General features: G+C 45.3%; 1 protein-coding gene across 2 annotated transcripts in view; it reads right to left on the bottom strand.

Annotated features, from left to right (window-relative positions):
* PPL (periplakin) overlaps nt 1–9420 on the bottom strand; it is a 47045-nt gene extending 37625 nt beyond the window's left edge. For both annotated transcript variants that reach the window (XM_028705218.2, XM_028705219.2), the window contains exon 1: nt 9082–9420. In XM_028705218.2, the coding sequence (XP_028561051.2) occupies nt 9082–9143 (62 nt within the window). In that variant the 5' untranslated portion in view covers nt 9144–9420. The remainder of the gene's footprint in view (nt 1–9081) is intronic.
* Nucleotides 9421–14067: the final 4647 nt, after the last annotated feature.

The raw sequence follows: 14067 nt of genomic DNA, 5'->3' as shown, positions 1-14067 counted from the left end.
GATAGATGAGAGAAAGTGACTTGCTCAAGGCTGGCCAGAGAGCCACGCAGCTAAGCAGAAATATGAACTTGGGTTTCTTTGCCACATCCAAGGCCTGGATGCCACCACAACAGCTGCAAGCAACTGAGCACTGCTGCCATTAACTCTCTGAAGCCTAAATATGACATGTGAGCCCTCTAAACAAAATTTCCTATGCCTTCTTATAGGACAGTGTTGGGTTGCCCAGATGTTGTTGGACTTCTATTCCCACCATCCCTGCTCATTGGCTAAGCTGGCTGGGAATGATGGGAGTTGTAGTCCAACAATATCTGGGGGAACAAGATCAAAGATCAATGTCATAGGAGAAACATGCATAGTACACATCCACCTTTGAGTAAATCCTACACAAATCCGGAGTGGAGCCCCTAGGACCGTTGGGTGGTGACTTAGATTTCTCCTTCTAGCAACTCCTGCAGCCAAGCTGGTGCCAAACAAATTGCTCTGGTTTCCTTTGGACCCCATCAGTGAGGCGAAGAAGGGGGTCTTGTTGTCTGGGCAGCTGAGGACCTCCATACACTAGGGCTGGGCGATACATCAACAAAGCCTCACAGGCTGCCGCCGCTTCTGCCACCCCCACCCACTGCCATGAGGAGGCTTCACAGGCTGCTGATTATTGTGCCCATGCTGCCAGGCTGCCGCTGCTTCTGCCCCCCCCCTTTGTTGATTGTCTGCTGACAGTCCCAGATTATTTGCACTCACTCTGACTCATCACCGTACTTTGGATTGTCCTGAATACCACCATTTGGTAGCCAAGCCCAAAACCAAAAGTCTCATTTGAATGCATTTTGACTTGCCTGCTGCTGAAAGTGACCATGAAGTGATTGATAATATCATCATTTATCAGTTTTAGACCCTTAAGTAGTAGCAACTGCCAGGACATTGTCCTGTTTGCCTCTGCGTAGTTCCTTCCTTATTTCAGATATCGTGATATATCAATATATTGCAATGTTTAGCTGGTGATATATCGCAATATCGAAAACCAGTTATCGCCCAGCCCTACACACTGCCCAGGTTTGCACCCCAAGGAGGTCACTTTGGTGCTGCTAACGCAGCAGTTTGACTTCACCTCCAGAGGCACACTCCATTGACACTTGAGACAGATGGATGCCAACATCAACAACTAGTCAAATTGAACCTTACTGGAGACCCTAAAAAGAGCCTTCCTGCCTTCTCTCCACTATTTCCTAGAAACAGCAACATAGGAAGCTGCTGTATACTAAGTCACATCATCGGTCCATCTAACACACCAGGATCTCAGACAGGATCTCTCCTGGAGATGTCAGGGTTTGAACCTAGGACCTTCTTCTTTCAAAGCAGATGTTCTACCACTAACTTACAACCCTTGCTTTATGTCTACAGACATTTCTAAGCCCTGACTGGCTCAAAGCAGAGCCCTCTGATTGGCTGAAGGGCTGTGTATAAAATGTCTTACTGCATTAGGTCTGGCACATTTCTGTGGACTTGCTACTGGCAGAGAACCAGAATTATGTCCTTCAGCCAAAGCAAGAAATGGATGCCTCACTGGTCTCCATGACCTTGCCTAGCTGCCAGTCAGTGCCCTTGCTCAGTTGCTAGACCGACCTACACCCTTGTGAGTTATCAAAAACTGGTTGGTTTTCCGATAGCAGCATGCGTGCTTATTGTTTAAGTTGGGAGCAAAGAAGAGGGCAATAGCAAGAGGTATTGGTACTTCACAGTATGGCCCCATGTGTCCTTTGAAGCAGGTGTGGGGAACCTCAGGCCCGATGGGGCTGATTGTGGCCCCCCAGACCTCTCTGTCTGGCCCTTCCCAATCCACACCCTCTCTCCCAAGCCACACATTCTCACCAGGCCTGCTTCTCAAGCACATTTCCTGGGGTGAACGTGTCCTTGAACTGCGATAACACCTCTTGCTTGCCTGGATAGAGGATGAAGAGCTGTGTCCTGTATATGTGTGTTTGTCTAGAAACCTCTGACTTTGGCTGCCTGAAATGTAGCCTCCTCTACAGGGGTAAACGTCATATCTCACTACTCTGCCCACTTTTGGCCTCTGGCCACAACTATGGTCCAAATGGGACTCCACACAATCCTGAAGGCCAACTGCTTTCCTCCTTTTGCATCATGCACTTATGATTTAGCTCTTTGAAGCTAAATTTTTACTCTGCTCATTTTACTCTGATTTTTATTCTGCTCTTCAGCCGAAAATAGCTTGCAGAGATCAATATGAAGATGGCTCCGGCCCTCAGGCTTACAAAAGGGATACAAAAGGGAAAGGGACTGGGGAGGGAGGAGGAATAAAGCAGACACCTGAGACTGGTTCTTAGTTACAAAGGATGGACAGGAATTTAAAGCTGTGCAAGGAGAAGGATGAGCCCATAGTGACTCTCAACAGAGCTGGCAGAGTGACTCTGCTTCCCTTCTCTGTTTCTACTGCAGACTGATGGAGTGACTGCTGCCAGGTGACAGATGAGGAAAAGAAGAGCCGATGGAGCTGGCCTTTCTGGAAAGCTGAATATAGTCTCCTATTGGGTTGAGTGGGGTAGCATTGCCAGTGACAATTCTTAGGGGCTCAAGTGTCATGCAAAGCCAGTAGAGCCCACAATGCCAAAAGCAGTGTGGCCATTTTCAACCCTTTGGAGCAGTCAGTCCTGGGAGAAGCTGCCATTAATGGAGGCATGATGCGTAGATCATTTTCTCAGTGTTTCATGCCCCAAAGCTCAACCGCCAGTGACAGTCCAGGAATTCAGAGCCTGGCATGCTGCTCAACAGTCCTGGGCAGGTTTCCCTTCATTTTTTCTCTATGAGAAGCCGCGGCTGAAATAATCGACTCTCCTTGCATTCAGAAATACAGTGTGTTTAGCCCAATTAAATTATAGCTTTCTTTGCAATGCGATTATTTGCAACCTACGTTTGGAAAAAAAATATAGGGTGTGTTAAAATGAGCTTCCTGTCAGCAAAACCCTTATCAGGGACACAGGAGCAGGATAAACAATGGGCAATTACTCCCCCAAATATCCTTCAGCTGAAATCTTTCAGCAACTTAAAAAATGCAAGCTGCCAGAGGCAAAAACAGCAACTGCCTGCCTACCAGCACTTCTGTGATGGGGCTATGCAAGGGCTCTTCTGCCTTGGCTAAGAAGGAAAGCAATCCCTGATGTCGGAAGAATCCCAGTCAGCAAGTGATGGGCAAGACTTCTGCTGCAGATGTTGGACAGCAACAGTTTGTTGGAACAGTACATTTTGTCTTGCTTTTCTTTCCAACACAGAATGTAAGGGTCCTGGGCAATAATAACCAAGCAATAACAACCAGATCTAGACCACTTCTTTTTAGCAAAGTGGTTGTCTTGTGTGCCTTCTGATCATTCCCTTGGTCTAGATGGGCCAGTGGTCGGATCTGGTATAAGCAGCTTACGATATGGGTAGGGACTGGTAGGGACACAAGAAGCGCCCTGCTGAATCAGGTCAAGGCCCATCTAGTCCAGCATCCAGTTCTCTCAGCGGCCTATGAGATGCCTTTGGGAAAAGCAGGACTTAAGCACAACAGCACTCTCCCTACCTGTGACCTCCAGCAACCAGTATTGAGAGGCATACAGACTCAGAGAGGAAGCAGAACATAGTCATTGCAACTTGAAGTCACTTGAAGTCAATGCAACTGCCAAATTCTCTTTTAAAATCATAGTTTAACTATATGATGCTTTGAAGAAGTATGTTCTTGCAGGTTTCCAGTGGTCAATTTGAAAGGTGGCCCTGCCCCATCCTGGCATGTAGCCTCCAGAGGTTTGCCCTGGGGGAATGTAGCCCTCAGGCTAAAAAAAAGGATTCCGCACCCCTGGGCTAAGACAAGCAGGTTGTTTTGGCTTCAGATATTCATCTGTCCAATGGGAATGGAAATAACAACAACAAAACAAAACAAAAAAATAGCAATGCAATAATGACTCCACTGAGTTCAGGGTGCTTGGACATATTGGTTAGATTTTCTTTACTATTGCAACAACCCTGTGAGGTAGACTGGGAAATAATGTCTGGCCTATGCTCTCCCAGTGAGCCCTTCTGCCAAGTGGAGATTTTTAATTCTGCTCTCACCGGCCAAAATGTTAAATGTTCTCTGACCACTGCATCACAGCTGTTGGACAGTGAAGACATTTTAAAGGGCAGTGGGGCCCAGTTTGAAAACCTCCTTGTAGCACTGAAACTAAATACACATTCTTTCTCCAAGATAACCTCAAAAAACAAGCAAACACTGTGATGCTGATTTTGTCATTTTGCAAGAGAAGCTGGCTATGGACATGATCTTGCAAAGTTGTTTTACAAAAAAAGACAGCTTGATGAATTGTGCACATCATGCCACCATGATGGGTTCCCCCATCCCACAAAAAAACAAGCCACTTGTTTGTGTCCAATCACAGAGTAGTATTTGCTGCATAGCAAACGTAAAACGCATTGGCAATTGCCAGTGCCGCTGCACCCTCTCAGTAGCACCTCCAATACATAGCTTTGTAGATTATCCACCGTGCTAAGCACTTCACAGAATGGCACTCCAGCTCAATTTAGACCCCACTTAGATTTATCTGGGAGTTTTACCACCTTGCTCCCAGCAATTCAGAGCAGCTGTCACACTGTGTGATGGGATGCCCCCCTGCATCAATTGTCGCTTTCAGATTCTTAGGAAGATCATCCAGTCCCTAGACCTAATTTGTAAATGCTGATTGCATGGCGGAACTTGGATCTGTTCCAGTTTCCCCTTCTTGCTACAATGAGTCATTGAGCAAAATGAATGGCAATTTGCCTGTCTCTGCTCGGAGTTTTGAGTATCTTTTCCATCCCCAGCAGTATTTTGGATGGGCAATGCTATGCTCCTTTCCAATTCTGACATATTTATGCATGCAAAAACAGTGGAGCAAATCCTTCATGGACTGGATAACAATAGAGTTTTCCTTTAAAAAATATTGTGCTTTTAACAGTAGCCAAACACAGAGGTAGAGGTGTTTGGGAAAAACTATACCAATTATATTTCTGAGTGTCTGGCTGGTACAAACTGCACAGGAGCAGGGTCAGAAAAAAGCTGGCAAAATTCAGCCTTTGGTAAGGCCCACCCTCAATATTAAATGTTTTCTAAATATTAATTAGTTAATTAGTTCAATGTATTTATATCCTGCATGCAGGCAACGTTTTGCCTAATCGCTCACTAAGAAGTAACACATTTCAGTACTGTAAGTTTAAACATGTTGGGCTATCTGTATTTATGTTCTGGCAGTTCTACAATAATTCCCCTGCTCCACAAAATCACTGGCTGTAGGCCAGGGATGGGCAAATCTGTCAATTTCAGTTTCTCATTTTCTCACTCTTCAGTTCTCCACACTTTGACAACCGTATGCAGTTTAAAAATAAATAAATCCTCAAGGAGGTTCATCACCATTTAAGTGTCAATTTCTCCTAATATGCAGTTTTATATGCAATTTTGCATAATTTTTGCAAAGCAGCCTTCTCTAATAGAATGCATTTTTGCTCATACATGCATCTTTATGCAGTTTACTCTGGTATAAGTACACATTACTTGGCTGGCGAACTGCACTGTAAAAACCAGAGATTTGCAGATTTTGAGAAATGTAAGTTAGTTAGCTTCACCTTTATTTGCAAACTGAATTGATTTTTTCCTTCATACCTCTCCCCTGCCCACATGCCCTCTGCACACCCCTTTCTTTTAAGCTTGTCTCAGCTGTGTGTGTGTGTGTGTGTGTGTGTGTGTGTGTGTGTGTGTGTTTCAACATTTAATAACAGCTACCCACATAGCCACCCTATAGCAGGGCTTGACATGGTTTGGAGGTTGAGGAAAGTCACTCCAATGACCCACCCTGGTTAAATCTCCTCCAGATTGTTCAGGGTTTGGTTGGTTGGTTTTTGAAATGGTGTGGCTGGCACAATTAATGAAAAAGAGCAAATAGCAAACAAAGCACATCAGAAAGGATCATAACTCCAAGTCACCACCCTCCTTCTGACAGCTTCTCCAAAACAAGCCCTCCGGAACAAGAACGCAACGCCCACACAAAATGTGCATCGTGCCTCATCATAACAGGATTCCCCAGACGACATTTGTTGGGGGTGGGAGAGAGAGATCCTTGAAGTTCCAAGAAATGTCACAAGCTCGTGTCCAAAGTTTAATACAAAAAGTTTCCACATGGCTGTTTCAAGGAATGAGGCCAAACGGACTTGCAGCTTCTCTAGGGGCTTGTTAGGACCAGGGAAGAACACTTTCCCCCCCTGCTTATATGGAAATTTGAAACTTGCCTCCAGAGTGGAAGATTAGAAAGGAGGGTTGTGTAAACAGGGCTGAAGTGCTAAGTTGTTGGGCCTCCGCTTTGCAGGGAAGTTTTTACCCACTGACCTGAAACACATTTCCCCACAATCACAGACTGGGGAAGGGAGAATGGTAACAAACATGGTTGGTTTGCACATTGCGTCTGATTAGGGGCTGCTGCTGCAAGCTATGCAAGTCATGGTAGAAAGCTTCACCTGATGGATTTCTGCCTGCTACTTGGCAGCTAATTTTGCACATCGGTCCTAATTAGCCAGACTGATCTAGGTAGGAAGAAGAGCAGGGTAGAAATAAAAGGCATTTTGTACATGCTCAGAGGCATACCCTATCACTACTTCTAGTGGCATCTCAAGACCAGGGAGGCTGTGCTCAATTGATGACAGGGAAGACCAATGCTTGTATGATTAGAAGTCAATCTATATAAATTGTATAAGGCAGCTTTATATTTCCACGTTGAGCCATAATTCTACTACACTATACAGAGACCCTCATAAATCACAAGGAAGTACTTTCGTAATCCCTCCTTTGGAAATCTGTTTACAAACCTCCCCAGCATGAAAACTGGTTTTAAATTGCTGTGTTTTATGCACATTTCAGCTTTTTCCTGGGATCTCTCCTGCTGTGATTTTATTCCACTGTGAATCAGATTTTGTAAAATGCCCAAAGTGTTCAGTTGGATGGGCTGTGTGCAAATGTAATAAATAGAATAAAATACTCAATGCAATAAATACAGAGGAAACACTGCCAGAGTTACGGTGGTCATGTACATAAGATATTGGGGCTCCTGCACCTTAAATTAAAACATATATATGTGCATGAGGCTTTATGACACTACAGAGAAGCAACAGAGGACTGGGGGAGAACGGAGGCAGGGATAGAGTACTGTATGCAGTTATTTCAGTTGCAAGCCAATCTCAATAAGATCTTCTATAAAGCTATTAAAGATGCAAGAGCACTTGTCTGTTTCTCACCTGGGCTATCCCAATCAGAGCGGGCAATACTGGGCTTGATTTTGTGGTCATTCCCCCCCCCGCCCGATATATAAAATGGTTTGACCTGGTGCAAGGCAGCTTCGTATGTTCTATTCCTGCTTATTAAATCAATGCAAGTTGCTGCTGTTTTAATTAGGACACATCGAAACATGTTATTTGGCTATGGAAAAGTAACACATCAGGTGCATGCCAGCATAAGATGAGAAGAGGAGCAGAGGGAGGAGAAAACAAGAAAGGGTGATGAAGCCGCACCCTGAGAGATTAAGTTCAGGAATGTGGCAACAATCTCAAACAAACTATTCTGAAGAGGAAAATTAAAGCTGCAGCCTGTGTGTGCATATTTCCCTGCATGGTAAACCCCATTGCACCCAGTGGGATTGACTCCTGGGTAAATGCACACAGGATCAGGCTGCTCAAACTGTATATCTTGTTTCGGTATGAGAAATAATGTGTGAGAAAGTACTATTGAGGATACACAGAGTACCTGTCACACGCACATTAGTAACCATAACTCTTCATATTTAGGAGTAGAATGTCAAGAAGTTGGCTCAGCTGGTTGGAGTAGGTTGCTGATAACACCAAGGTTGCTGGTTCGGTTCCCGTAAGGGACAGCTACATATTCCTGCATTGAAGGGGGTTGGACTGGATAGTTCTCAGGGTCCCTTCCAACTCAAGTTTCTGGACCTTTCTTTCACTTGCCCTCTTCAACAACCACCAAACACACAGAAATTAACCTGGAAAAGCTTTCTCTGTCATCTGATCTCTGTGCCAGGTAAAGGCAGCTTTCCAAATATCTGCCTTTTCAAGCTGCTGCTGCCGCAAGACACAGGAACACAAACAGCAAACAGAACAAAACAAAAGCAAACCTGCTTTCAGTACGAGGGCTCAGTGACACGAGTAATACAACACAGAAATGCTATAGAACATGTGCAAAGTCCCTGTTGCACACCACTTGTTAACATAGCTGTCAACGTTTTCCTTTTTTTAAGGGAAATTCCCTTATTCCAAATAGGATTCCTCGCAAGAAAAGGGAAAAGTTGACAGCTATGCTCGTTAATCCACCTACCCAGGTACCGGATTTGGGGTGGCAGTAGTGAAGGTAAACTGGGCACAGGGTGCATCTTAGTGGCAGGCGTGATCCTGCACATGTTTCATTTTAAAACAGAAATGAAGTGGATATTTGCCAAGAAAGCTGTTAGCAAAATGATACTCCTGTGACACTGGATCACAAAAGAGAGGTATGTACTGTAGAAAGTCCGGATAGGAATCTGCCTTATACTTAATCAGACCATTGGTCCATCTATAGCTCAGTATTCTCTACACCGACCGGCAGCAGCTCTGCAGAATTTCTAGTAGGGAGCCTTTCCAAGCCCTTTCTGTAGATGAACCTGGGACCTTCAACATGCAAAGCAGATGCTGTACCACTAAGATGTGGCCCTTCTGTCTCTCCTCTTGGTCCATCAAGCCCAATATTGTCTACACTTCCTGGCAGTGGCTCTCCAAGTTTCCAGGCAGCGAGACTTTCCCAGCCCTACCTGGAGATGCCAGGAACTGAACCTGGGACATTCTGAATGCAAAGCAGATTCTTTGCCACTGAGCTACAGCCCTGGAGAATCTAGGCGACAGCTCTAGGGCTGCCCTGGAGATCTGAAACCGTACAGGCACGGCTCACACCTGCTTGTTCCTCCCCACAAGCTGCCTCGCCAGGAGCAGGATCCGTATGTCAAACGGCATGTGTAAACAGAGTGCAACGCTCACCTTTTCTTCTGCACTGTCGGGCTGTACTTCCCTTTGTTTCTCTTCTTGAACAGGGAATGCATAATGTTAACCCCAGGGTTCAGCAAGTGCCGACGGAATCTCGTTCCAGTGGAAGTCCAAAGAAAATAAAATTAAAACGAATGAACCGGCAAGGCTCTGTCACACAGCTCTTCTTGTTCCCCCTGGTGAAAGGTTGCTGGTGTCTGTTTTTGATGCTAGATCCCGCAGTTTTAAGAAAAGTTGCTGAACGGAGAGAGGGAGAGAGAAAGAGCAACTCTGCGGCTACCTCAAGTCCTGCTTCTCTGGCACTTCTGCCAAAGGAACTGCAACTCTCCCAGGCCAAGCGAACTGGGAGTTACCTCCTCCCCCCTGGAGGTGGTGCTTACCTACCACACACATGTCATGGGCCCAGGCGGAGCCAGTCTAGGCCATTATTTCCTCGTCAGCCTCTGCTGGGAGCAGCTGTTGCTATGACTGCCTATGACTAGCACATCTTTCTGTCACTGGCAGTGTACGAGGGTTGCAAGATACTTCCCATTCAGCCCTTTCTCCTTTGACTTTAACAGCAGCTCAGCAGGTAAAAGTTCACCAGGTGAAGCTTTTTCACCTAACAGGAAAATAAGCGGCTGGGGGAAAACCTCACCAGTTAAATTCATGCACCCAAGGCTGCTGTCAAAGGCCGAGGATCAGGAGGAGAGGGGAGTAGTGTTTTGTTTTGTTTTGTTTTGTTTTGTTTTGTTTTTATTGCTGGCAATGTTGAAACTGCCTTAAGGACAGTTTGATCAATAGGCATTAGCTGGTGATAATGTTTAGTTCCTTCATGCCTTGAAAAGCTTCTCCTGTTGATTTCATTGGATCAAATGGCCTTTCAGGCCACAAAGAGCAGATCAGGCTGGTCCCCCCCCCCCCAATCAGATGGCAGCCCTATCTGTATCGTGGAGGGAATTCCAGCGACTAGCTCTTCTCAGTTTTGCATGACAAGCTTCACTGGCAAACATTCCCTGGCTAGGCAACTGTAAAAGATAAAGGAGCCATATCTGCTTTTGAATCTAGTTACCTTAGATAGGGCTTAATTTTAGTCCCAGAGCTCCCCCCCTTTTTTATGCCTGTACTCAGCCATGCATTAAATGGATGCCTCTTATCACATTAATCTGAGTTGGCAAAATACCCTACCATTCTGTCAAGTGTAGAGTACAAGGCATTACTTGATCTTATCTTCACAACAACCCTGTTAGGTTGGCTGGGTCGAGAGATAACGGCTTGCCCAAGGCCATCCAGTGAGATCTGGGACTGAGCTGGGAACTTTGTCCCAGTCCAAGCTCAAAACTCAAGCCACTGCACACAAGAGCAACGAGAGTGCCTCTGACCACATGCAGAGCACACATTTCTCCCCATTTAGTAAAGATAGCCATATGTGGACCTGAGCAGGAATAAGGGTGGCCAGGTGATCAGTGAAGGCGGGCTGTAGTATCAGCACCTCACAATTTGGGCTTTGCCTGGGGGAGGCTGGAATGCCCTTGAAGGCTGGGCCAAGCGATGGGAACAGCCCTTGTTTTTGAGAGCCTTTTCCTGTCCCTGTAGAGGTTAATCCAGCCCTTTCCTGTTGGGGTGGATACAGAAGTACACAGGTTGCACCAGACCTCAGGAGGAAGTTACAGGAGAAGGCCCATTTGGTTGCTAGGCAACATCCCTGTTAGGCTTAGGTAGTATTTCTTCTCCCTCTACTCATCAGTGACAGGGCAGGTGTGACTTTGAAAGCACACCTTTGAATAAACTGGTTTGGTGAGTGTGTTCTTTCTCAGCAAGGCGTAACTCCAACCTCGATAGAGCAATAATTAACAGCCCACCCACCACCTCATCTTTGGTCTTGTCAGTTATGAAGAAGGGATATGACCAACGTCCCCCAGTTTGGGACCTCAAGAATCAGAGGCCTCAGGTGTCTGAGGTCACACCATGTAACTGTAGCCGGGGAGGAAAAAAACCACTTCCAAACCCTTGATTCTGAGCCTGTCCGGGTCCAAATACCTCCTTTTAAAAGGGCACCTGCTGTTCAGGAAACAAATATTTTATTGACTCATTGCATTTATTTACTGCCTTTCCTCCCAGGAACTCAAAGCAGAATGCATAGTTCTCTTCCCCACCCTCACTTTTTCCTCATAACAACCCTGTGAGGTGGGTTAGGCAGAAAGAGTGAGGAAAGCCCTTAACATCCAGAAAGGTACATGGCTGGGCGAGGATTTGAACCTGAGTCTTCCAGCTCCTAGGGCAGACCTTTGAAGCAATCCAAGGCACATTTAAAGTACACTACATCCCCCAGAAAATTCTGGGAACTGTTGATTGTGAAGGTTACTGTGAATTGTCGATCTCTGAGAAAGAAACTACAATGTTAATGCTTCCTGGGGGGGGAAACTATGTGCTTTAAATGTGTGTTGAATGTACCTTATGGTGTGGATCTTTATGGTGTGGCCCCTAGTCTGACACTCTAACCACTACACCTACTTGCCCAAAGAGGATTCCAGCCATGCCATGTGCTCCAACTGTCCCTGTTAACCAGAAACACTCTCTGTTTTCTGGCTCCTGTCCATCATGGTAAAATACTGTCCACATTTTGTCTCTGTTTTTTTGTCTTGGAGATAGACAGGTCTACAAATGTGTTACTGTACACTTACATCCCTTGCAGCAGCAGTGGTAAAACTTGTAGGGTCTACTTTGTTTTGTATTAGGAAGTGAGATCCACCAGCTAGAGCTTGCTGCAAAAGACATAACACACTGGGGGGAAAATCTGAGTCCAAGAAATGATGGTTACGAGTACCAGAACTGAACAAGAGCTCACAGTCCTGCCGCACAAAAATCCACACCTGGTTGCTGATTCCCCACCCACCCCAGCTGCAAGCTGTCTCCTTTTCAGCAGTATAATTTTTGGTGTGGGTGATTTTGTGGTTGCCGCTTCTAAACAATTAGGAGACATAAATCCTTGCCAATAAAATAACCAAAGATCCACCGGTAGATCCTGCTTCTGCCTATCACTTCTTTAAAGTTCTCTACCTAAGCAATGCCTCACTGGAAGGACAGATCCTGAAGCTGAGACTCCAGTACTTTAGCCACCTCATGAGAAGAGAAGACTCCCTGGAAAAGACCCTGATGTTGGGAAAGATGGAGGGCCCAAGGAGAAGGGGACGACAGAGGACGAGATGGTTGGACAGTGTTCTCAAAGCTACCAGCATGAATTTGACCAAACTGCAGGAGGCAGTGGAAGACAGGAGTGCCTGGTGTGCTCTGGTCCATGGGGTCGTGAAGAGTCGGACACAACTAAACGACTAAACAACAACATCACCTAAGCAATACACAGACTTACACATTGTCAAAAAAATAAAAAAGAGGAAACATATCACCCAAAGAAGGTGATGTATAACTTTGTGTGTGTGCTCATTGATATGTAAGGATGCAAATTTAGAAAGAATCCAGCCCATCACACCATAATGAGGAAGACTGCCACTTGGTGAGCTGCATGCCCATTTAGTCTGTTGTCCATATGCTAACTGTGGATGGGCTACTTCAAGCCCTCTGCTCTGCCATCATAGGATTCTTTATCTTTAAACATAGCTTAGACCAGGCAGCTTTTCAAACAGAGGACGTCTTCAAACAGAGGACTGTCTTCTGATATCCGTTCAAATTGTTCTCTTTAAAGCATTGATGTCGCGGTTCAGAGTTGCAGAGGGTCAACAGCTCATTACAGTTTCTGCAATGGGGTCCCTGTTTCCAGTGCCTCAGAGATGCCCAATTAGCTTGAAGGGAGAGCTTTTTAGGCACTGAGAAGTCTCTTCACCCTTTGTGCTTTAGCCAATCAGAGTGAAAGGAGGTGAGTCAACCACTGAGAATTGGCTTCAGTTTCAAGAGAAGGTTGTTCAGTTTCACGATAATAGTGAGCAAATTCTGTTACATGCAATGGAACTTCAATGGAAACAGAACTAACGTCACTCCAGAAGAAGATATTGGAGAACGCCAAATCATTTGCCCATGTATTTGCACAGTAAACAGTAGATATAGCTGAAGGGCAACATGGAAATCTGCATTGATCATTGCAATGCATCTGTAATTATTATTACTGTATAATTATAAGATTACTGTATAACCTTAGAAGGTTGTATAATTTTATAAAGGGGTGTGGCTATAAGGAGCCATGGCTGTGACTATCATGAAGGAACTCTGTACTTCTGAATTGGCCACTACACAAGTGCTTTAAAATAGAACACATAACCACCTTGCCCAAGTCCCTCAAAAATAAATATCTGAAGGACAACCAGATATGGCAGCATGGGAGATCTATGACTGGCTCCCCTGGTATTTTTGAAAAAAATAATTGGGAGTTCCAATGCTGAACCTCAGCACAGAACTGCTCCTTTCCAAGTGAGCTAATAGTACCCTGAAGAGGGCTACATAGATCAGGAAAACAGGGGAGCAGTAAAGTAGCCTCACCGTTGTTCCTCAAAATTAAGCAAAATGGAGATCACTTGCATGGTGCGAAGAAAGTGGGCAGGGAGGGTCTTCCTCTCTCATCATACTAGAACTCAGGAACATTCCATGAAATGGAATGTTGGAAGATTCAGGGTAGACAAAAGAAATTAAACTATGGGATTTGCTCCCACAAGACCTATTGATGGCTAGTGATGGCCACCAACTTAGATAGCTTTGAAAGAGGACCAGGGCTGTGCACATATTACAAAATGCAGCTAGGTTGTTCTATTTCTCAATTCAGATTGAAGGCGGTTTGGCAGGGGTGCATCGAAACCTGGTATTACATAAGAAACAACAGGATAGATAAAGGATGGATATGAACTATGGCTAATGCCATGTGGACACCACTTCACTTCCCAAACCAGTGTTGGGAGCGCAATGGATGCAGAGGAAAAATAAGCATGTACGCAGTCTTAGACAAATTCATGAAGGGTAAGTCTGTAATGTCTGCACCTGTACCCACCCTAAGAT

The sequence above is a fragment of the Podarcis muralis genome, chromosome 14, assembly GCF_964188315.1.
Source record: "Podarcis muralis chromosome 14, rPodMur119.hap1.1, whole genome shotgun sequence".
Lineage (NCBI taxonomy): Eukaryota > Metazoa > Chordata > Lepidosauria > Squamata > Lacertidae > Podarcis > Podarcis muralis.
Note: the sequence above shows the minus strand (reverse complement) of the source record. Positions and strands in the feature narration are given on the sequence as shown.